Source organism: Maylandia zebra, linkage group LG1 (assembly GCF_041146795.1).
Source record: "Maylandia zebra isolate NMK-2024a linkage group LG1, Mzebra_GT3a, whole genome shotgun sequence".
In the NCBI taxonomy this organism is placed as follows: domain Eukaryota; kingdom Metazoa; phylum Chordata; class Actinopteri; order Cichliformes; family Cichlidae; genus Maylandia; species Maylandia zebra.
Window position 1 is genome coordinate 32,921,008 of NC_135167.1, and position 23,742 is coordinate 32,944,749.

The 23,742-nt window shown below is 42.6% G+C and overlaps 5 protein-coding genes across 7 annotated transcripts; 3 read left to right on the forward strand and 2 right to left on the reverse strand.

The window, feature by feature from the left end:
* The first annotated feature begins 147 nt into the window (after window positions 1-147).
* On the forward strand, window positions 148-4,979 carry LOC112432928 (leucine-rich repeat-containing protein 31). Its single transcript, XM_076887524.1, has 6 exons — window positions 148-152; window positions 247-430; window positions 1,559-1,661; window positions 1,987-2,151; window positions 2,290-2,445; window positions 2,719-4,979. Exons 1-6 carry the CDS (start codon window positions 148-150, stop codon window positions 3,174-3,176), a joined length of 1,071 nt encoding a protein of 356 aa, XP_076743639.1. The 3' UTR covers window positions 3,177-4,979.
* A 2,150-nt stretch (window positions 4,980-7,129) lies between these two features.
* On the forward strand, window positions 7,130-12,982 carry LOC112436470 (leukocyte elastase inhibitor-like). The gene is made up of 7 exons (XM_076887527.1): window positions 7,130-7,138; window positions 9,387-9,546; window positions 11,429-11,571; window positions 11,952-12,029; window positions 12,175-12,264; window positions 12,336-12,516; window positions 12,644-12,982. Exons 1-7 carry the CDS (start codon window positions 7,130-7,132, stop codon window positions 12,868-12,870), a joined length of 888 nt encoding a protein of 295 aa, XP_076743642.1. The 3' UTR covers window positions 12,871-12,982.
* A 618-nt stretch (window positions 12,983-13,600) lies between these two features.
* On the reverse strand, window positions 13,601-16,989 carry LOC112436355 (transcription factor 7-like 1-B). The gene is made up of 4 exons (XM_024805848.2): window positions 16,852-16,989; window positions 14,286-14,382; window positions 13,960-14,116; window positions 13,601-13,824 (listed from the first exon to the last, which is right to left on the reverse strand). The coding sequence occupies exons 1-4, from the start codon at window positions 16,874-16,876 to the stop codon at window positions 13,690-13,692; spliced, it is 414 nt and encodes a 137-aa protein (XP_024661616.2). The 5' UTR covers window positions 16,877-16,989; the 3' UTR covers window positions 13,601-13,689.
* LOC112433683 (serine/threonine-protein kinase pim-1-like) lies at window positions 15,204-19,156 on the forward strand. The gene is made up of 9 exons (XM_076885143.1): window positions 15,204-15,456; window positions 15,865-16,107; window positions 16,242-16,394; window positions 16,516-16,610; window positions 16,748-16,795; window positions 16,899-17,117; window positions 18,137-18,317; window positions 18,404-18,574; window positions 18,664-19,156. The coding sequence occupies exons 1-9, from the start codon at window positions 15,396-15,398 to the stop codon at window positions 18,753-18,755; spliced, it is 1,263 nt and encodes a 420-aa protein (XP_076741258.1). The 5' UTR covers window positions 15,204-15,395; the 3' UTR covers window positions 18,756-19,156.
* Window positions 16,852-23,410, reverse strand: LOC112436372 (uncharacterized). 3 transcript variants are annotated; one of them, XM_076885193.1, is made up of 7 exons: window positions 23,212-23,410; window positions 22,990-23,102; window positions 21,872-22,053; window positions 21,718-21,789; window positions 21,498-21,617; window positions 21,252-21,404; window positions 16,852-17,063 (listed from the first exon to the last, which is right to left on the reverse strand). In XM_076885193.1, the coding sequence occupies exons 1-4, from the start codon at window positions 23,258-23,260 to the stop codon at window positions 21,774-21,776; spliced, it is 360 nt and encodes a 119-aa protein (XP_076741308.1). In that variant the 5' UTR covers window positions 23,261-23,410; the 3' UTR covers window positions 16,852-17,063; window positions 21,252-21,404; window positions 21,498-21,617; window positions 21,718-21,773. The 3 variants fall into 3 exon arrangements, with proteins under 3 accessions (XP_076741308.1, XP_076741320.1, XP_076741315.1); XM_076885205.1 differs by having other exon boundaries at window positions 22,990-23,317; XM_076885200.1 differs by having other exon boundaries at window positions 21,872-22,071; window positions 22,990-23,317.
* Window positions 23,411-23,742: the final 332 nt, after the last annotated feature.

Consider the following 23,742-nt stretch of genomic DNA (forward strand, 5'->3'; position numbering starts at 1 on the left):
ATAGTGATGGTCTGAAGATTGCTGCTGCAAGGCAGTAATTTGTATCGATGTGTGCTGTCTATTCTGAGCATATGCAGTTATGTGAGCTCTCAGGTTTTATGTATCAGGACATAATTAAAAACAATCAGGTCCTTAGTAGGTCTTAATATGAGGTAAATATAAAACATGAAGTGTTTGTGAGGTTCATCTGCAGCACCTTTGTCTTTGTGAAATGTTTGCTGATTCAAAATTTTCCCTCCTAAACAGGAAGGAGTTTGTGGAGGCCTATGTGAATCATGCCTTCAACACATCAGTGGAGAATCTGTTCCAGGAGTTCAAGCGAGGCTTCTTCCTGGTGTGTGAGCAGGATTTGGTGAGGCTGTTTCGACCAGAGGAGCTGCAGGGAGTGCTGGTCGGCCAGGACGTGCATGACTGGGAAAAGTTCAAACAGGTACAGTCAGCCAAACAGACACAGGCTGTAGTTTCACAGCTGTCCTGTAGCACAATAACTGTGTACTGCATACTGTCAAAAGCATTCAGTCGGCTGCTTTAACACAAATATGAACTTGTGTCACATCTCAGTCTTAATCCAGACTTTTGTATGATAGTATAATATAATAGTCAGCCCACCCTTCGCAGCTATAACTGCTTCCACTCTTCTGGAAAAGCTTTCCACAAGGTTTAGGTGTGTTTATGGGAATTTTTTGACTATTCTTCCAGAGGTGCATTTGTGGTGTCAGACACTGACGTTGGAGGAGAAGGCCTGGCTCACAGTTGCTGCTCTAATTCATCCCAAAGATGTTCTATCAGGTTGAGGTCAGGACTCTGTGCAGGCTAGTCCAGTTCTTCTACACCAAACTCACTCATCCATGTCTTTATGGACCTTGTATTGTGCACTGGTGCCCAGCCATGTGCACACATGCCCACACTTTACACTTGGCACAGTGCAGTCAGACAAGTACTTCTGGCAACCACCAAACCCTGACACATCCATCGGATTGCCAGTCAGAGAAGTGTGATTCGTCACTCCAGTAAACACATCTCCACTGCTTTAGAGTCCAGTGTTGAGATGCTTAAATCACTCCATCTGACGCTTTGCATTGTGTTTGTCAGTGTAAGGCTGGGATGCAGCTGCTCAGCCATGGAAACCAATGAAGTTTGGACATCTGTAACAACAGCAGACTGCAGATATTGGTGACTTAAGTGCACTATGAGCCTTAGCATCAGCTGACTAGCTGTCATTTCCAATTACTTCCACTTTGTTATAATATCACTAACAGCTGACTATGGAATATTTAATAGCGAGGAAATTTCATGACTGGACTTGTTGCACTGGTGCATCCTATCACATTACCATGCTGGAATTCATTCAGTTCCTGAGAGCGACTCGTCCTTTCACACATGTTTGTAGAAGTAGTCTGCATGCCTAGGTGCTTGATTTAATACACCTGTGTCCATGGAAGTGATTGGAACACATTAATTGAATGATTTGGATGTGTTAGGGAATACTTTTGGCAACATAGTGTATGCCTGACCTTACAAACTCTATGATTATAACAGTCATTTTCACTGTTTTCAGAACACAAGTTATGGTTGGAGATATCATGACCGCCACCCCACCATACAGATGTTTTGGGAGGTATTTGATGAACTAACTGAAGAGCAGAGGAAAGATTTCCTTCGTAAGTACTTGCTGAAGCCTCCATTATGATATGTTACTGAAATCACACTGTATCATATAAAACATTAGATTTTTCTGCACTTTACCAAGATACATTAGAGAGCAGCATTGTTCTGATTAATATACTGTAAAGCTGCTTCTAGCTGGTGGACTGAGCCGCCTCACCTTTCACCTGGCTCACGTCACACACCTGGAGGGACTCGACCTCCACCTGTGTTGCCTCACGCGAGATGATCTAGAGGCTCTGAGTCAGTTGCTACCAATCTCACACGCCGGACACTAATCGCATGCTCGCTGCAGCAGTCATGTGACTCGTTGTTTTTCAGTCCAGGTGCTGCCCTCTCTCACTGCACTGACCGAGCTTGATGTGTCATCCAATAAGGAAGTGGGAGGTGTGGTCCACCTGCTGGTCTCCGCCCTCCCTGCGACACAAATGAGGAGGCTGCCATTCAACAGCTGCTACATGAGCAACGAGTCCTTCACTGCTCTGGGTAACACACACACACACACACACACACACACACACACACACTTGTTTATTTATAGAAGTTTTCCTTCAAGTCATTCTCCCTGAATACCTCTTCCACCCTCTAGCCTGAAATGGTGAAAACTTTGTGTTTATGCATCAGCCCTGGCGGTGTCCTATCTGCGCACGGTGGATATTTCCTGGTGTAAAGTGGTTGGCGGTCACTTGGCGCTCCTGCTGGATGCTCTGCAGCCATCAGTCGTCAGCGAGCTCCGTCTTTGCAGCTGCGAGCTCACCACTGATGACATGCAACATCTGGGTAACTAACACACAATGACATTATACTTTTTCTTTTTTGGTCTGTAGTGGATCATTAGGCTGCATAAATGTATATTAAGACAAGTAAAGCCTGAAGGAAATTGATATTTCTTTCATTTATTTCATGCTGCCAGCATCTGTAGCTGTCGTATAAAACAAAACAATGAAACTATTCGGTGTTATTTTTGTCTCCATCAGAAACATTGTGAACAAAACAGTAAAGTGAACAGGCATAAAGTGATCAGTTATCAATGGGTCCTCTTCCTCTGTGCAGCTGCCGTGTGCAGACGGGGCTGTCTCTCCTCACTCCGTGCACTGGATCTGTCCTACAACAGCTTGGTGGGAGACAACGGTTGGTGCAGTCTGTTTGCAGCAGGAGGTCTGGGCTCTCTGGAAGACGTGGATGTCAGTTTGCGACCTTCAACCTCTGCTCCGTGCTCAGCCTGGCTGCCCGCTCTGCTCCGAGCTCTGCCTCAAATGCCGGCGCTGGCTCGACTGGCCATGCAGAGGTGGACAGCTGACTGTCAGGAGAGAGAGCAGCTGAGGTACTGTCTGAAAAAGAGGAGCGTCCTGCTGGAAAGGGATCCAGATTTACAAGACACATCATCAGCATGTAAAGGGAACAGTCAGGAGAGCCTAGAAGAGAGTCAGCCTGAGGAGATTGGAGCGGACCGCACTGGAATTTACTGTCAAAGAGCGACCCACTTTGTTGCTTTATTATTATTTTTTTAAGTCTCTGTTACCACAAGAAGGTCAGTGTTGACGTCAGCTGCATCACGTCTGATGTAAACTGTGTCACACGTGATGGTTTCAGGGAATACTGGGAACTTACAGAGTTAAGCACAGCTGGTGTGGGTTATCATATTTGTCGTCTCTCACCTTGGCTGCAGGGTCTGGGTCTTTCCAATGCAGCAGTCCTAACACTTGAGACACACATGCCGAGAAGTGGGGATACCTGGAAATGGACAAAGGCTTTCAGCAGAGTTTTAAAGCAGCTATTCAGGAAAAGAGCTGTGAATTATCTGCATACCTTGTTAGGTAATCAGCTATTTTGGGGTTCTTTAACAAATCAACCAAAAGGTCGACTGAGTATTTTCTCGTCAGAGTACCTTCACCGTTCACGATGATGTTGAGCACAAGCTGGAGCGTTTGATGGATGTTCTTTGCATCAAAGAGCTACGAGGAAATCCCAGAGATTAGAGACAGGATATTATGTGAATCAGCATGAATGTTGTTTGTTGTTCAACAGATAAAAACAAGAAGAGAAAATAGAAACAAAGTAAAAAAGGAACAATTGTTTCTGCCGTTAAGAAAAAAAATTGAGTCATGGCAGAGACCTGCAGAAGTCTTGAGTCTCATTTGATGACATTTTGTCAGATTGCCTTGTAATTTAAAAAAAACAAAACTGTTTTTTGAGCAAAAGTTCTCCAGGTTTTTTTGGAGTTCTTTCAAAGTTTTCTTATTTTTGGACGTTAGCTGCTTTTTCACTCTTTTTCAGTCCAGTCTGTGCATCTGAACATTTACAGAAAGATTTCTTTGTTTCGTCTTTAGACACTTTGTTAAACGCAGATCCCAGCAGAGTTCGCCTACCTTCTCTCCAACCTTCTCAGGTTTTGTGGATATTATACATGGTTATGCTGAGGATATGTCGGCTACTTTCCACTGGAAATGCCTTTTGGTTAAACTGTCAGCGAGGAATTTGCACTGTTACATTTTTATATAACTTTAATGCAAAAAAAACAGCTGCTTGTTTAAGTGAAAATACACTGATGGGGTTTTTTTCTATTCATGAACAGGAGTGTGATCAGTTTAATAAAAGAAAAAATAACCATAACCAAGATATGAGGGGAAATCTTGGACAAATACAAGCAGACTGGAGCAGCCAGCGTTCAAAACACCGACGTTCAAGGTAACAGAAGGTTCCCGAGCCACATCCACCCAGCTGGTTTCTGTGTTTCTTGTGTATTTGTGTACACTGTGACTTCATGGCTGTCTTGGGCTCCAGCTCTTGTTTTGGTGTCTCATTAATTTGATTTAATGTCCTGCTTAGTGATAACATCACTCTTGGCCTCCCTGCACTGGCTTCCAATTGAATTTAGGATTCATTTTCAAGTTCTTTTATTGGTTTTTAAATCTTTAAATGGTCTGGCACCTGCTGAAGCCCTATGTCCCCACTCGGTCGCTCCGGTCAGCTGAGCAGCTGTTGCTCTCAGTCCCCAAATCACGGCTGAAACTGAGAGGAGACCGAGCGTTCTCTATCGTGGCTCCTAAGCTTTGGAATAATCTTCCTCTTCACATTAGGCAATCGACATCAGTGCTGGTTTTTAAATCCAGATTGAAAACGCATTTTTATTCACTGGCTTTTGACTCAGTGGTTGACTGACTTGTATTTTATTGTTTTTCGCTATGTTTATTATTGTATCGTATTTATTATTCTTATGGTATCTATTATGTTTCTATTGTTCAGCAGTTTGGTCAGCCTTGTGTGTTTTTAAAGTGCTATATAAATAAACAATGATGATGATGATGAACATAGTAACGTGTGTTGGGTTGCTCTGTCTTCAGACTCACTGTCAGACTGATTAGACAGTGAGTCTGAAGGTGAGAGTCCTCACTGCCCACGCCTGTCTTTGGGTCTGACCAACACCGTTTCCTGTGTGTCATTCCCCCCTCGCCTTCCCCCCATCCGTCCTGTCTGCACTGACCTCTCCAATAAAGACAAAAGGCCTCATTTTCTGAAACTCTTCCTATCCCATCACCTTGCGAAGAATCACTTCACCATGTTGATTAATAAGGACGGTGGGAATGGTTTGAAGTCTCGTCACAGAAAATGTGCCAAAGGCAAAGAATCTGAGCTTGAAATAAAATGAAATGAAAGATCAGCCCCACACAAGGGTTAAATTCAGATGGAAACTCTTATCACACAAAGAGAACAAGCGAATAAATATATCTGAGTGTGGCCCCTCGACTGTCACAGTGTAGCTGACATTTGAGCTTATCATGTGTTAAAGCTATTTTAATTACTGAAGAGAACCAGTGTCAAACTCAGCCCAAGTATGGTTGTACGTTAATCCTTAAAGCAACAACGTTTTTAAAGTTGCAGCGTCATTTTTACACCACACCTAAAATCCCACTAATCGTCCGGGCTCTTCACCCTATGACCACACGCTGGGGTATCTAACACCACATGACCCAAATGGAAACTATGTCAGCTGAAAGAAACCCATCGAAATGTGCAACACTTAAAACTTTGCCTGATTGGAGCATGGCTTCAAATACAGCCCTGAAAACAGACAGGCGGTCGTTGGCATTTCGTTACAAAGTTTCCTTGTTCAAAACTTCTGCTTCATTATAACAACCGAGTGACTGGGATCTACGAGCTGAGCTTGTGTAAGATGTCTGACACTGGAAGCTCAGGTGAGCGGCCATGAAACATGTTTAAAGAACGGCAGCTGTTTTATCATAATTCTGTGGAGAGCTTCATCCTAATGAGGGCTCATGTCCTGAGCAGGGATGCAGAGGAGGAGGAGGAAGGTCCTGGACACATCAGTGGCTTATGTGCGTGGAGAGGAGAACCTGGCCGGCTGGAGGCCCAGAGGAGATAGCCTCATCCTAGAGCACCAGTGGGAGCTGGAGAAGATGGAGCAGCTGCAGGAGGTGGGGCCTTAAAAGATTCATAAAGAAATAAATCTGTTTAATATCATTGAGGGAAAAATGACTTTTCAGCTCAAAGACCAAAGTGCTATTCTAAAAAGTTTTTTCTTAGAGTACAGACTTTACATGACTAACCTCCCCTCTTCTCCCCACCTCACATTCGCCCCCATCTTTCGTCCAGGTGGAAAAGACCCGTCACCTTCTGGGAGAGGCGGCTCCCGTGGGAACAGCTCCCACCACCAAGTCCCTGAGTGAGTCTCTGTCCCCCAGCGTGAGCTCCGGCACTCTGTCCACATCCACCTCCGTCTCCTCGCAGATCTCCAGCACCACCTTTGAAAGCGTGAGAAGGAGCTGGCCACCAAGGTGAGAAAAACGTGGGCTTAGTGGGCGTTCTTGTTGCTGCCTTCTTCCTTCTCTGCTCGGAGCTGATCGGTCTTGTTCCTGTTGTGTTGTAGTGCCTGCGCCTTCTGACACACACCTTCAATACTGAATACAAGCAGCTGGTGAACAGCATCAGTGACTGCAAGGTGAGAAATAATACAAAGAAATAAAAAAATAGCCTTTCTGTGTCACATCAGGGAGTTCCTATATTGACGTCTACCTCATCCTGCTGTTGTTTCACTTCAGCTTTCTCTCATCTCACCGATCGGACGTGATCCATCCGTGACGAGCTTCAGCAGTGCCACCCTCACCCCTTCCTCTACCTGCCCCTCTCTCTCGGACTCGCGCTGTGGCTCCATGGGCCAGAAGTAAACATATTTTTAGGAACATTGACCTCGATCTGCAAACGGTTATTGACAGGTTATCTATTTGATTCTAACTTGGTGTGATTTGTGTTAAAGGACCCCTGAGAACAGCTCACGTGCCTCCAGTCCCTCCTGCTCAGACTGTGAAAACTTCCCGATGGTTCCCACTCTGGAGACCTCCTACCTTGCGCGGGCTGCAAAAGAACGAGTTCCTGAACTTGGTGCCTGATATTGAAGAAATGCGACCAGGGTGAGTAATGCCATATTAACCCAAATACTGTCACTATGACATGTGTCTCACAGACCAAATGTAAGTCGACACTCATGTTCTCTAGTTCAAACAGAAATGATGTGGATCGATTCAAATTCCTGAGCCTGGATGATTTCAGCTGGAAACAAACCAACTCTGCTTCTTCCTCAGATAATTCAATTCAATTTTATTTATATAGCGCCAAATCACAACAAAAGTCACCTCAAGGCGCTTCATAGATACAGAGAAAAACCCAACAATCATATGACCCCTTATGAGCAAGCACTTTGGCGACAGTGGGAAGTAAAAACTCCCCTTTAACAGGAAGAAACCTCCAGCAGAACCAGGCTCAGGGAGGGGCGGGACCATCTGCTGCGACCGGTTGGGGTGAGAGAAGGAAAACAGGATAAAGACATGCTGTGGAAGAGAGACAGAGGTTAATAACAGATATGATTCAATGCAGAGAGGTCTATTAATGCATAGTGAGTGAGAAAGGTGACTGGAAAGGAAAAACTCAATGCATCATGGGAATCCCCGGCAACTATGCAAGTTGTAAACAGTTGTAGGATTAAAGATTATTGAATGTACAGAATGATTATTTACACAGAGCTATACAGTAGTGCAGTTAAGATAAGTGAGGGTGTAGATAGTTTCTACAGAGGCTATATAAAGTGCTAGTGGTTGTGAGTGGTGGTTCACTCCATGTTATTATTGTGTGTTTGAGGGTACAGTTGTCCATTGTGGGGGTGTGTATGTTCAGTGCATGAGTTTAACGTGGGTCAGATGTCAGGAGGCAGAGTTCAGGAGTCTGACAGCTGTGGGGAAGTAGCTGTTCCGGTACCTGGTGGTCTTAGTCCGGAGGCTCCTGTGGCACCTCCCAGAGGGCAGGAGGGTGAAGAGTCCATGTGATGGGTGACTGGGGTCTTTGATGATTTTCCCAGCCCTTTTCAGACACCGCTTCCTGTAGATGTCTTTTATGGCAGGAAGTGGTGCTCCGGCGATGCGCTGGGCAGTTTTCACGACCCTCTGCAACGCCTTCCGGTCCGAGGCAGAGCAGTTCCCATACCAGACCGTTATACAGTTGGTCAGGATGCTCTCGATGGTGCAGCGATAGAAGTTCACCAGGATGTCTGAGGACAGGTGGTTCTTCCTCAGAGTCCTCAAGAAGAAGAGGCGCTGGTGAGCCTTCTTGACCAGCTTGGAGCAGTTGGTCGTCCAGGTGAGATCCTCGGAGATGTGGACTCCCAGGAACTTGAAGCTGCTCACACGCTCCACAGCCGTCCCCTTAATGTGGATGGGTGGATGTGGGTCAGCATTCCTCCTGTAGTCCACGATGAGCTCCTTGGTCTTCTCGGTGTTAAGCAGCAGGTTGTTTGTGTCGCACCACTCAGCCAGACGATCCACCTCCTCCCTGTAGGCGGCCTCATCGTTGTCACTGATGAGGCCAATCACCGTGGTGTCATCTGCAAACTTAATGATGGTGTTGGAACCATCAGCAGGTCTGCAGTCGTGGGTGAAGAGGGAGTAGAGGAAAGGGCTCATCACACAGCCTTGTGGTACACCGGTGTTCATTGTGATGGTAGATGAGCAGCGGTTATCCAGCCGGACATGTTGGGGGCGGTTGGTCAGGAAGTCCAGTAACCATTTGCAGATGAGGGAACTGATGCCCAGGTCTGTCAGTTTCCTGATGAGTTGTGAGGGGTGGATTGTATTGAATGCTGAACTGAAGTCTATAAACAGCATTCTGGCGTAGGTGTTGTTGTTGTCCAGGTGTGAGAGGACAGAGTGCAGTGCGATGGAGACTGCATCCTCTGTGCTCCTGTTCTGGCGGTATGCAAATTGGTGGGGGTCCAGGGTGGGGGGGAGACAGGATTTGAAGTGTGCTAGGACCAGCTGCTCTAAGCACTTAGCTATTTACAGTTCATAACAAGAGACAAGGCACCATTTCTCTCCTTTGTGTTCCAGTCATCACAGCAGATTAAACTTTTAAAATATTTGCAAATAGTATAAAGAAATATATAAAGAAGTAAAACACTAATTTATTAATACTTAGAAATACTAAAACTTACATTTGTCAGCAAAAACTGCTGCCATCTGAACCGAAACGTTACAAACCAGCTTACCCACAATCTGTGTATTTTTCTATGCTGGCTACTTAAATTGGCATCCAACAAGCTATTTGCTTTAATCTTTTATTAGACAAAGGCTGACTGGTTAGTTCAAGCTTCAACTGCATCCAAAGGACTGAAAATGTTTTAACACAGTGACTGAACTTGATTGAAGTCTCCGTAGTTTGTTGAATCTGTTTCGAGTGACTTATTTTCACAATTCCAGGAATTTTTAAAAGGCACCAAAAAGCATTACAACGCTAAGCTCGAGTCTGTGGACTTCAAAGGAAATGCAGAGGAGGCCAGGGTCCACATCAACAGCTGGGTGGAGAAGCAGACACAAGGTAAGCATAATGTAACTTTAAATGATCTCCACTGTAAATCCTTGGGGATCAGTTGTGTTGTGTTCAGTTGAGACATTATTACCGGATTGTCCACCGTCCACATTATTTTCTGTTTCCAGTTCTTCCAGTCTAATTTCTATTCAGTATTAAGCAGCACTATCTCTGGGTTTTACTGTTTGGTTTCATGCTATTAATAAAACCATCACAGCAGTATGTTGCTGTAAATAGCAGGCCAATTCTTCTATTCTTATTATATTATGTGATGGGTACTTCTACTTTGATCACTTGTGTCTTTAACATATTTTTATTTTTCAGGCCCATTTAGGATTGGCTGCTATTGATTCTATATCTTTATATTATCTTAAGTGCAGCAGGAAATTCATTCATTGTTTTTATAAAAGCACGATACAAATACAGGCCATTTATAAATCTACCATCTATAATAATAGGATACAAGGACTTTCTATGAGGGTTATAGGACTGTGGTGCCACCTGCTGGAAATGAGACAATCTTAATCCCATTATTTTTGTAGGAGCCATTTTTGGGTTGATACCTCATGTTGCCGCTAGAGGTAACCTTTTTAAGTTTTTTCTTTTTTTTTTAAACTTTATTTAACAAACAATGAGTATACAACATACGAACAGATGAAGTATACAAAACAACAGAACATGAACACAAAAAGCCAAGAGTAAAAGAAAAAGGTAACAATTATAAGAATACACATACATGTATTGTTTTGAGAGCCTTTGTGTTGGTGGAGTCTGATATTGATTGTATGTACATTTCCACATCCTTAAAATAATGACAGAAATATGGTGTTTTGTTAGTAAACTTACATTTATGGATAAAAAATGTAGCTAAAAGTATGAACAAATTCATCATAAAAAACATTTCTCATACTTCTTGGGGAACTTAAACAAACAGAATAAAACATTTTCCCATCGTAAAGAAAACTCCCTTAAAATATGGACAATAACAAACCTGCTAAATTCCTTCCAGAATCTCTGTGTAAAAGAACAGTACCAAAAAAGATGTGTCACAGTTTCTGGATGATCCCCACAGAAAGTACAATTAGTATTTATGTCCCTTTTACATTTGACCATGTAGTGACTGGCTGGATAACATTTATGTAGAATTTTAAATGAGACTTCTTTCACCTTATTTACAATCAAATATTTATGGGGGACCATCCAGACTGTCTTCCACTTGATATCTGGAACATATCGGTTCCAATAAGATGTTATATATGGGAGAGAGACGATATCTTCTTGGAATAAACTACGTATTCTCTTATTGCTGTTACCAAGTTCCTGTGAAAAGCAGATTTTTCCTATTGGTGACTCAGCTGGATCAGGGAGAGTGACTGAGGCAGATATTGAGCTGTCAGTGTTTTTATATAACATTAAAGTCCCTGAGGGTGTGGCACCAAGCACCACTGAGGATTCCACCTTTTTAAGTTCCTGTATGGTAGGTTTATGTAAGGTATTTAAGGTGGACGCACGTAATCAGCGTCAGGTGTGTTGTTAATCATAAGAAGGCAAAACGTTTGTGACCGCTGCGCTTTTATCTTAAAATGTTTGGAACAAAGACCAAAAAGGACAAGATAAGTACTGCTGGAGTTATTGGACTGTTTAATTAATTCATGCATACCAGAAGCATCGCGTCACCCCCGCTAACAACCACCTCAGTGGCTTCAAGCCTACGCTTGAATTTTTGTTTTTTGTTCCCTGTTATACTGATCATAAAGCTTTTTCCCCCTTTTTTTAAAATAAAAACCATCTTGCTGTTGCCCTGTTTTCTGATTTTATAGCTGAAGATGTTGTACAGTAACTAGTGCATCTTTGGTAATAGTTAATAGTTTTCATAAATTCTTTTTACCAGATAAAATCAAGGACTTGCTAAGCCAGGATGCAGTGGGTAGCCTGACGAAGCTGGTTCTCGTGAATGCCATTTACTTCAAGGGCAGCTGGAACACGCAGTTTAAGGAGGAGAAGACTGCTGATGCGCAGTTTCGACTGAACAAGGTAACAGTGCAGAAAGGCAGCATAGGATGGTGCAGTTATACTTTGATCTGTCATACTACAAACGAGCTGTGGACTTTGCTGAATGAGAACATAAAGCCTGGAGCTCTGAGGGGATAAAATCGTGCTTTTAGGACGATCACTTTCCAACTTTATGCAGTTATGCAATGCAGTTTATTATTCATGTAATATCCAATAAGTTCTCAAATAAATCTCAAACAACAGCACATCACAAACTTCGGCTAACAAGAACAAGTTGTGTTGTGACGTGTGCTCTACATCCAAATCCACTCAATGGCTGGAATAAAACCATGACAGAACTTTTTGAGATCATTTTGAGACTAAACACAAAAAACATTTCTCTTGTCTCCCCTATTTTTCAGAACGACACTAAGCCGGTGAAGATGATGCAGCAGAAAAGTAAATTTCCTTTTGCGACCATTCCTGAGGCCAACTGCAAGGTAACATCCATCACTTTCAGCTTATTACAGGATTTCACCAGCATGATCTAAAACTTGTCTTTTACAAATATCAGCCTAAATTTCTAGATTAGGAAGTCAGATCATCTTTGATGGAGTAATAAATAAAAACAATGTTTCTGGACAGATTCTTGAGATGCCGTATAAAGGAAATGACCTCAGCATGCTCATATTCCTGCCTAATGACATAGAAGATGATACCACAGGCTTGGAAAAGGTAAGATGCACTTACCAGTACTTTAATGTCCAGTTTCAATCAGACAAGTTAGTGACACTGTATCCACACAGCTGGAGAAGGAGCTGACCTATCAGAACTTTGTGGACTGGACTCGCCCAGACATGATGAGCCCCAACGAGGTTGATGTCAAGCTCCCTCGATTTAAGATGGAGGAGAAGTATGACTTGGAGAAAATCCTGACCAACATGGGAATGGAGAACGCTTTTGACATCTACAAGAGAGACTTCTCTGGTGAGAAATATTGCACCAATGAGACACACTGAATCAATTATACAGTTATATTGAGAGCACAAAAACTGCAAAACATCATCTGGTAAAGAAAAAAACACAACTGATTTCTGGGCTCTTCATCTACTAGGAATGTCTCCAGCAAATGACCTGATAGTGTCCAAAGTTGTCCACAAGGCTTTGGTGGATGTAAATGAAGAAGGAACTGAGGCTGCTGCTGCCACTGGGGTTGACATGGAAGTCCGCTCTATAACGATTCCCGCTGAGTTTGTTGCCGACCATCACTTCATCTTCTTCATCCGACATAAACCCACCAAGAGCATTCTCTTTGTGGGCCGGTACTGCTCACCCAAGTAAACACGAGCTGACATTGACATGAATTAAACATAAAACATTATATACAGTATAAGATTTTGTAAGGTAAACCTAGTTCATACAAATGAAGTAAAGAAAAGTTATTAAAACAAAACGTGCCTTGCTGTTTATTCTTTCAGTGTCCCACAGTAGCACATTTCCTGCTAGGAAAATGTCAGAAGTCACATCATTTCTGTAAATTGGGAAGTAACTGTAATACATCAAGTCACCTCTGTCTCTTGTTACCAGGACTTTTTAAAATGAATGGTACAACATGGAAAGAGGCCCTACACAAGAGTTTAGCTTTGAGCTCAATATGCGATGATCCTTTCAGCCATGACATCTCTGACATGGGAAACCAGGGAATTTGATTAGAAAATGGTGAAGGATTTTCTTTTCAGTTAGAAACTGGATTTGTGTAACATGGTGGTGAAAAGCCCCCAAAGAAAGCAGCATATGATCAGTCGCTATATTGCATTTAATACAAACGTCCTTCGTGTATCCTTTGAATACAGAACAGATCATTTCTGATATCTATGAGTAAACCCAACGAGCACGTGTCCCAAAAGACCCCACAGTGTTTTTATCTGGCTTTTCCCTGACAGTTAGTGGACACTGACAGATGTGTGCTGAATATGAAAGGAAACAAAAGAACTAAAGAAGGTTTGCAGTGTTAAAAACAAGAACTACATGAAGGTTGTTTCATCCTGCTGTAACTTATGACAGAAGCATCTTTTGTTTGTTTTTTCATTTATTTACACAAAGACAGATGTTGAAATAACAGGAGTAACAGTTTAATTCAATTGAAATCAGTCCAATCGTCTATAATGAAATTATTGTTGGACATACATAGTTTTCTTTGGTCGACCAGGCTGGATGCTCTTTGGCATGATTCTGTCTTTCTGTTTCAGCCTGCTTGAAATATCTGGCTTTCTGGTCGTTTGAAAGCGACTTCCACTGTGGACAGAAGATCATAAGAACACACTGTGAGCACTGCTACTACACATAACTACAGGACAGCTGGGACACATGCAAAAACATGAGCAGACAACATTAACAGATGCATAAATGTATGCAGAGTTACACACTTACTCTCTGTCCCACCACTGCATTTACGGCTGCATTTCCAGGGATGTTGAGTTCAGCAATGACCTTTGGCCTCTGCTCTTTGAGATAGAGCATGAAGGCATTTGGCGGCTTCTTGACGTATGGCCCATCTTCATCCTGCTGGGCTGGGCACTTTCTTTTTCTTCAGGAATAAAACACAGAGTAAGAGCACATGTTAGCACTGTGTACAACTGTGAGGGAAGCAGTTCAAAAACACGAGACAAGCTGTAAAACTGAATGAAATCAGGCACCATTAATGGATCATTACAATAATTCCTGCAGACATCTGCAAACAAATGACAGATACTTGCAGATCAGTGAACCAAAGCAGCCGAGCAAACTTAGTTTGGAGTGGAGGTGTTAGGTGGAGGAGCAGGAGTGACATACTCATACATCTGTACACCGTTCCTACACAGATGAAGGGAGACAGATATGAGATAACAGGAAGAAGTTATGAATATAGAGATGTTCAGCAGCTGTGTTCACTCCAGTGTTTGTGTGTTTTACGTACAGTACTCCAACAGGACGCAGGTTCTGGAGCACACAAAACACACAACAGGTGACGAGACAAGCTGCAATACTATCATCGATCCACTAGGTGGAAGAATTGATCAGTAGAAAGAGGAGATGTGCTCAAAACGACATTCATACATAGATTTATTCTTCTTAGTTAGTCTTAAGAATTAGGATTCACTGACAGTGAAGGAGTTTCAGACGTGCACTCGCGTTTCCCCTTTTGCCTTTTCCTGCTCCAGCCAAGTCCTCCGCCTGCTCGACATCTCTCCTATTACCTTTTATTACGCTTGCACTCATGCCTTTGCCTTTCACCACTTCAAAACTGCGCCTTCTTCAATATTACCTTCATATGCTCTCTTTGCTTTTCGCCTTCCTCACTACACTAAGTACCATTTTTTAACGCTGTGTACTCACTCTTGCTAAGTACATGTGAACAGATCTTGAAGAAAAAAAACAAAACAAAACATACTTTTCTTTTCTCTTCTGATACTATTGAATGATCCTAACAGAAAAAAACAGAGTTAACACTGACTTAATAAAAAAGTGTTATATTTTATCTCAGATAAACTAGTCAGTGTTTATTAGTGTTTGCTCAACTAGAAGTCTTCATAGTAGCATCCACACATCAAGTCTTTAAACAAATAATGAAAGGATAATGAAAGAAAGTTTAATGTGAAATTACTGAATTATATGAAATGCCAGAGTGTTTTTCTTTAAACTACTTGCCTTTTAGTGATGTCACTAAAAGGCAAGGTTCTAATGTTGTGTTGCCATAGACTCCGGAGTTTACTTTTAAAGCTCACTTACAGAACTGACTTATACAGCTTAGTTAGAAAAGTCAAGCATCCAGACATTTGAAGGACTATTCACTCATTAAGGTGACATTTTCTATTTTAAAAATTAAGATGAAAAAGGAAACAAGAAAAGTTACGACTGAGGCAGATAAGAAAGATCCAGGAGATCAAAGTAAGTAAAAAATAAAATCCCCTAAATAACAGAATGTACATTTCTAACAATGTTGAGGCTCTGTGTATAAAATGATTCATTTTTAGAGGATTTAAATCCTGGTTTTGATTGAAACTAACCTGAGTGCAACATGTCTAATCAAAGAAAGGTTACTGGGGCACTTTGTCTTTTGGTAAAATAATGTGACAAGTTTATTCTTGGACTGAGCAGTGAAAACAGAGCAACAAGTGTCATCAGTATCTAGACTTAGTAGACCTAGTATGGACTCGTGTTGGTGTGTTTTTTATCAAAAGGATAAACTTGTTATTATATTGTAAGCAATACTAATTTAAAATTCAATGACATCAAAATCCTTCTAGTCCTGATGTCGAGCGCTCTTTTTCACTAATGTGTTGTTGTTGTTTATAGATTGTAAGAGCAGGATGGCTAAAAGAAAGGCCAGTCCTGAAAAAACGACCCCCATAAAAAGAAGGAGGGTCACTGAGCAGGCTGGTCCTTCCACCAGCTCAGATGCTCATGTGGTCGGGGGAGTCAAGCGAAAGGTCCAACAAGATGAAGCGGGGACAACCAATACAGCAAAAAAGCGTAAACTTCTTGAGCATGTGAGCGGTGACAAGGGGCAGGCATCTTCCTGGTTGGACACTGGTAAAGGTAGGCTAATTAGTTGAGTGAGGGGTAGATTAAGTGTACATCTGGTTGCTAGTTTGAAGATATTAGTGTTTGGGAGATATTTGTGTCTATTATCTAATAAGCTGACGTGCTTTTGGTGTTTTCCACATCTGCAGACTGCAGCATAGAGATTTCAGAGAGCTGCAGTAAAAACAAAAAGGCTGGCAAAAGGAAAGCTGCGGGAGACACCAGGGACCCACCTAAGAAAAAGAACGTGGACCAGGACAAAACCAAAACCGTTGCCAAAAAGTCAGTGGCTGAACAGAAACGTAAGTAGCAAGCAGCTTAGCTTTTATATTCAGGTGAAGAGCAAAATGAACATTTAGGGTACAGCAGAGAGTAATTTGTGTGACAGCTGTAGTAAAACCCAATTTGTGTTTGTCTGTTTAGGTGACTTCCAAGCGAGATACGTGGAGGAGCACCGGCTTGGAGAAGGAGGATGCGGAGCAGTGTTTGCTGGCTACCGCATAAAGGATCATTTACCAGTAAGTGTTCAGATGGTGGTAGTAAGACAGGCAGTAATGCAGATAAGGGATAATATCGTAAGCTGAGATGTATGCTGTTTTACACCTTTAATGATGTCATACTGAGGAAATGCTCATCAATGCCCTGTGTCTTTTAGGTGGCCATCAAACACATCCCAAAGGGGAAAGTGTACTGCAAAGTGAAGGTAAATGTGCAAGACTTGAATTGTTTTTACATTAGTGGATTGCATGCAGCGTTCACCTGTGGAACGTCTGTGCCTCATCATCCACTTTGTTGAAATATTTCAGGATGATAACGGGAAGAATGTGTCAGTGGAAGTTGCCATCATGCTGAAGCTTGCAGCTGAAGCAGATGGATCAGTGGAAACATCAGCCCCAGTGTCTCTGTTGGAGTGGTTTGACTTTGGCAGAGAGCTGATCCTGGTGATGGAGAGACCTGTCCCCGCTGTGGACCTGGATAAATACATAGAAGAAAATGGAGGATTTTTGCCAGAGGACAAGGCCAAGGCAAGTTGACTTGCCTTAGAAGAGTCTTAGACTGTACATCATTCAATCAAAGCACAGAGTATTAGAGAAACATTAACCCATTGATTGATTATTGTCTTTTTCATCGTTTCCAGGTAGGGCTGGGCTATATCATACCATTCACGGTAATACCGGTGTAATTTTGGGCAACGATAGGAAAATGAAATATCGCGCTAGAATAGGTAAAACGCGCATGCGCAGTGCCTATGTTTTCATACGCAGATGGCGGTGACGCAGAAAGAGAAGAGCAAAAGTGGATCGTTGAATGAAACGGATGAACCAGAACTGGTTTGTAAAAATGCTGCAACTTTAGTGGTGTGGAACTGGTTTAGCTTTCGTCCGTCAGATACACAACAAAGCACGATTTTTGGTAGCGCATGCTAGCGGGCCGTCGTTATTACCGTGTTGTTTGGAAAATACGGCACACTTAAAATCAATCCTTTGATTTTTCTGAAACTCGACAGTGCCCCTTATAATCCCGTGTGCCTTATGTATGAATTCTGGTTGTGTTTACTGACCTCAAAACGATTTTATGTACACGGCGACTTTGCTAAGCTACAAAGCCGCACCGCTCGATGGATTGTCGGAGCATTACGGCTATCGTAGGCAGGCGCCTCGCGGAGTGATACGTACTGCACCTCAACGTGATATTACCGTATTGTGTGTGTATAACCTCTTTTTAAGCTTTGTGGATATTTTACATGGTTATGCTGAGGATATGTCGGCCAATTTCCACTGGAAATGCCTTTTGGTTAAACTGTCAGCGAGGAATTTGCATTTGCACTGTTACATTTTTATATAACTTTAATGCACATAAAAAAACAGCTGCTTGTTTAAGTGAAAATACATTTATGGGGTTTTTTGCACTAATAAAGTTGTGGAGTATTTTGTCTAGTGTCAGTTATATCGTCAGTTATATCGTCAGTTATATCGTTATCACAACTTTTCAAATGTATATCGTGATAAATATTTTTGGTCATATCGCCCTGCTCTATTTCCAGGTCATTCTGAAGCAGCTGGTTGATGCTGCGAAGCACCTGGAGGATAAACACATCTTTCACCGGGACATCAAGAGTGAGAACATTCTAATTGAGACCGGCTCAGATGTACCGCGTGTTCGTATCATCGACTTTGGACTGAGCTGCTTTGTTAAGGAGCAGTCGCAGTACCGCGTCTTCTATGGTAACATATTCTGCTCTTGCTCTTCACAGATGTCACAATTTTCGCCTTTTGTTTTAGAAGAAATTGCAATTGTGTCTGTTTATTAGGTACAGAAATTTACTCCCCTCCCGAGTGGTACGGGCGCAGTTGCTACAGGTGTGGACCCACCACGGTATGGCAAATGGGAGTGGTTCTGTACGAAGCGCTTCATGCCGGGGACTTTAACACCACGAGCTTCCTCAAAAAGCGCCTGAAATTCAAAAGACATCTGTCCAAAAGTAAGAAAACGTCACACTTCAAGACTGACTGATGGCTTGGACCACTGGAACTATCATCTTCATGTTTTTTCTCTTTCCTTTCTTTCCAGACTGCCGGGATTTCTTGGACGCGTGTTTAACCAAAGTCCCGGAGACGCGGCCGACGCTGGAGGAGCTACAGCATCACACTTGGCTGAGATAAGCCTATCACACACACACACAAACACACACAATTCAGACGTTATCATTTATGTGTGATGTATGAATTACCTTTCTTTTTTTCAGGAAATAATTTTTTTTAATTGGCCCACTTTAAATTTCAGTGTTTTGGAATTCCTGTAACCCCCCCCAGCCATCCCAGGAAAGGGGATCTCTCTTTGAATGGGCTTTCCCGAGGTTTCTTCCCGTCAGTCTGGCCCCCCCAGGGGAGTTTTTCCTCGTCTTCATAGAGAGCTTGGGCTGGCTCAGGAGCTCCATCAAAACTGTCTTTATTTAATTACTCTAATGTAATCATATACTTTAAAGTAATCAAATAAAAGACAGTAAAAATCTGAAGACTTGAAGTAAACTTCCATTAAAATAAAACTTGTTTAATTCATCTTTGCTGAGGATACTGTGTTATTACTATTTCAAGGATTATGTCAGAACACCGGATACTGGTACCCATCCCTACCCATCACTAGGGAACAGAACAAACCAGACATCAATTACAACAAAAATGACACTGACCCAGCCAGCATGACTCGTCTGCCTTAAGAAATGTTTAGCAATATTACAAATTGGGTGATATGCCTTAAAGTAGCTTCTCATGTGTTCAGCATTGTCAAAGGCTACATTTTAATTAAAACCACAATCTAGTAATGTTCTGTCTTTAACCTTCCTAATTTGTTTTTTGTCCTAACCTAATACTAAATTGCCAGTGAAAACAAAAGTTACATAAATAAAGAAGAGTAAAGAAAATTACGGTCTTTTTTATTGTAACAGTTTACCAGTGTACAGTTTGGTTTGTGACATATCTATCTAATAGACTCCAATTTGTGCATGTAAATGGAGAGTCCTCTTCACACACTGAGGTTAATTATGGAGTTCCACAGGGTTCAGTGCTAGGACCAATTCTGTTTACATTATACATGTTTCCCCTAGGCAGCATCATTAGAAGACATAGCATAAATTTTCACTGCTATGCAGATGACACCCAGCTCTATCTGTCCATGAAGCCAGATAACACACACCAATGAGTTACACTGCAGGAATGTCTTAAAGACGTAAAGACCTGGATGGCCGCTAACTTTCTGCTTCTTAATTCAGATCAAACTGAGGTTATTGTACTCGGCCCTGAAAAGTTTAGAAATATGGTATCTAACCAGATTCTTACTCTGGATGGCATTACCTTGGCCTCCAGTAACGCTGTGAGGAACCTTGGAGTCATTTTTGACCAAGACATGTCCTTCAACGCACATATTAAACAAATATGTAAGACTGCGTTCTTCCATTTGCGCAACATCTCTAAAATTAGAAATATCCTGTCTCAGAGTGACGCTGAAAAACTAGTTCATGCATTTATTGTGTGAATGTGTGTGTGAATGGGTGGATGACTGGATATGTAAAGCGCTTTGGGGTCCTTAGGGACTAGTAAAGCGCTATATAAATACAGGGCATTTACCATTTATTACTTCCAGGCTGGACGACTGTAATTCATTATTATCAGGATGTCCAAAAAACTCACTGAAAAGCCTTCAGCTAATCCAAAATGCTGCAGCAAGAGTCCTGACAGGGACTAGAAAGAGAGAGCAGATTTCTCCTGTTAAATCCAGAATTGAATTCAAAATCCTGCTCCTCACATACAAGGTCTTAAATAATCAGGCCCCATCTTATCTTAATGACCTTGTAGTACCATATCACCCTATTAGAGCACTTCGCTCTCGCTCTGCAGGCCTACTTGTTGTTCCTAGAGTATTTAAAAGTAGAATGGGAGGGAGAGCCTTCAGTTTTCAGGCCCCTCTTCTGTGGAACCAGCTTCCAGTTTGGATTCAGGAGACAGACACTATCTCTACTTTTAAGATTAGGCTTAAAACTTTCCTTTTTGCTAAAGCATATAGTTAGGGCTGGACCAGGTGACCCTGAATCCTCCCTTAGTTATGCTGCAATAGACGTAGGCTGCCGGGGATTCCCATGATGCATTGAGTTTTTCCTTTCCAGTCACCTTTCTCACTCACTATGTATTAATAGACCTCTCTGCATTGAATCATATCTGTTATTAACCTCTGTCTCTCTTCCACAGCATGTCTTTATCCTGTCTTCCTTCTCTCACCCCAACCGGTCGCAGAAGATGGTCCCGCCCCTCCCTGAGCCTGGTTCTGCTGGAGGTTTCTTCCTGTTAAAAGGGAGTTTTTCCTTCCCACTGTCGCCAAAGTGCTTGCTCATAGGGGGTCATATGATTGTTGGGTTTTTCTCTGTATCTATGAAGCGCCTTGAGGCGACTTTTGTTGTGATTTGGCGCTATATAAATAAAATTGAATTGAATTATCTGAGGAAGAAGCAGAGTTGGTTTGTTTCCAGCTGAAATCATCCAGGCTCAGGAATTTGAATCGATCCACATCATTTCTGCTTGAACTAGAGAACATGAGTGTCGACTTACATTTGGTCTGTGAGACACATGTCATAGTGACAGTATTTGGGTTAATATGGCATTACTCACCCTGGTCGCATTTCTTCAATATCAGGCACCAAGTTCAGGAACTCGTTCTTTGCAGCCCGCGCAAGGTAGGAGGTCTCCAGAGTGGGAACCATCGGGAAGTTTTCACAGTCTGAGCAGGAGGGACTGGAGGCACGTGAGCTGTTCTCAGGGGTCCTTTAACACAAATCACACCAAGTTAGAATCAAATAGATAACCTGTCAATAACCGTTTGCAGATCGAGGTCAATGTTCCTAAAAATATGTTTACTTCTGGCCCATGGAGCCACAGCGGGAGTCCGAGAGAGGGGCAGGTAGAGGAAGGGGTGAGGGTGGCACTGCTGAAGCTCGTCACGGATGGATCACGTCCGATCGGTGAGATGAGAGAAAGCTGAAGTGAAACAACAGCAGGATGAGGTAGACGTCAATATAGGAACTCCCTGATGTGACACAGAAAGGCTATTTTTTAATTTCTTTGTATTATTTCTCACCTTGCAGTCACTGATGCTGTTCACCAGCTGGTTGTATTCAGTATTGAAGGTGTGTGTCAGAAGGCGCAGGCACTACAACACAACAGGAACAAGACCGAGCAGAGAAGGAAGAAGGCAGCAACAAGAACGCCCACTAAGCCCACGTTTTTCTCACCTTGGTGGCCAGCTCCTTCTCACGCTTTCAAAGGTGGTGCTGGAGATCTGCGAGGAGACGGAGGTGGATGTGGACAGAGTGCTGGAGCTCACGCTGGGGGACAGAGACTCACTCAGGGACTTGGTGGTGGGAGCTGTTCCCACGGGAGCCGCCTCTCCCAGAAGGTGACGGGTCTTTTCCACCTGGAAGAAAGATGGGGGCTAATGTGAGGTAGGGAGAAGAGGGGACGTTAGTCATGTAAAGGCCATAGGTGAGGGTAGGGACGTAGATCGACCGGTAAATTGAGAGCTTCGCTTTTACACTCAGCTCCCTCTTCACCACGACGGACCGGTGCAGCGTCCGCATTACTGCAGCTGCAGCCCCAATCCGTCTGTCGATCTCCGGCTCCCTTCTCCCATCACTCGCGAACAAGACCCCGAGATACTTGAACTCCTCCACTTGGGGCAGGAACTCATCCCCGACTCATCCTATATTTCCGTTTTTATATTTCTAATGTTTGCCTTGTTTTCTTCACTGTCTGGTCTGCCTCTGTCTTGCCTGTATGGATGCATTTACACCGAAATGTCCCCAACAAAGGATGTTTTAATTCACCACTATTCCAGTGAAACACGAGTCTCCCATCTTCCTGCTACCAGTCTGGAGTTTTTGTTCACCAAAGCACACACCAACTTCATACTGACGGACAGATCACTGCCCTTTTGCCGCCTTGTCTGACCGTGTTTTGTGGCTGTGGTTCACTTCACCTCACTCTTCCCCATTCTTGTCATTAAATCAGGCTGTTCTGCAACCATGGCAGCCATTCACTCTATGGCTTTATTCATGGTGTATTTTACCCCTTCACCAAAGGCCGTTCTCGTTTCCAACATTATATTTGCAGTGTTCGTCTATCTATCAATATCTGCGGAGTATTTTTTTTAACGAGTATCCTATTTTCTAAAGCACAGCATGTAAAGGGTAGCTCGGTTAGCAGGATGCTAGCATGTAGCGCTTAGTGAGACACGCCTCAGACGAGTTGAGCAAAGACCCCGTCTGTGTACTTTATACGTGAGCAACGGATTTAAATAAAATTAAGGTTTCAAAAGACAAACTTGAAGATAAAAAAATATATATATACTCACCGGAGAGCCGCCAGGGTTTGCCGCTGCCATCTTGGCGCTCCTAAATTCAAAACTGCCTCTGCAGTCAGGCAGGGGAGGCGTGGAAATTGTCTTTGAGTTAGTCAAACGTTTTCCTTAGTTCGAGTAGATGATAAAAAAAAAAAAATAATAATAAATGGGATTTTAAGTAGGACTAGGCGTTCTGTAATGATCTCTATTTAGGAGAAAAACTTAATCACTCACCTTTAAACAGCTCTCTTTTAGGAGACACACTGCTGGCTAACGGTGTCATGTGATCAAACAGCGTAATTTAATTGGCTGAGAGCCACTCGACTCGATCTGGTGCTGATTGCTCTGGCTTGGGTCATTAAAGTTCATCACTTTTGCAGTTGAATTTTTGCAGGTGAATTTTTGCAGGTGAATTTTTTTCAGGTGAATTTTTGCAGGTGAATTTTTTTCAGGTGAATTTTTGCAGGTGAATTTTTGCAGGTGAATATTTTTGCAGGGAAATTTGGAGGATAAAAATTCAGTGTCATAAATTCAATGTCTAAAAATACTTGAATTCTGATGATACTATATTTCTTCCATATGACAGAGCCTTGAAAGAGTGACAGAGACACTTTTTATGAACTCATCTGTAATGTGTCACCTTTTCTGTAGAATGAAGAAGTGCTTCCCTTCTTTTAAAGTAAATACAGGCTTACAAAGATCCTCTAAACAAAAAATCCTCGCCTGCAGAGAGCAAAATCTCTTAAATAAATGGGGGTAAGCGTA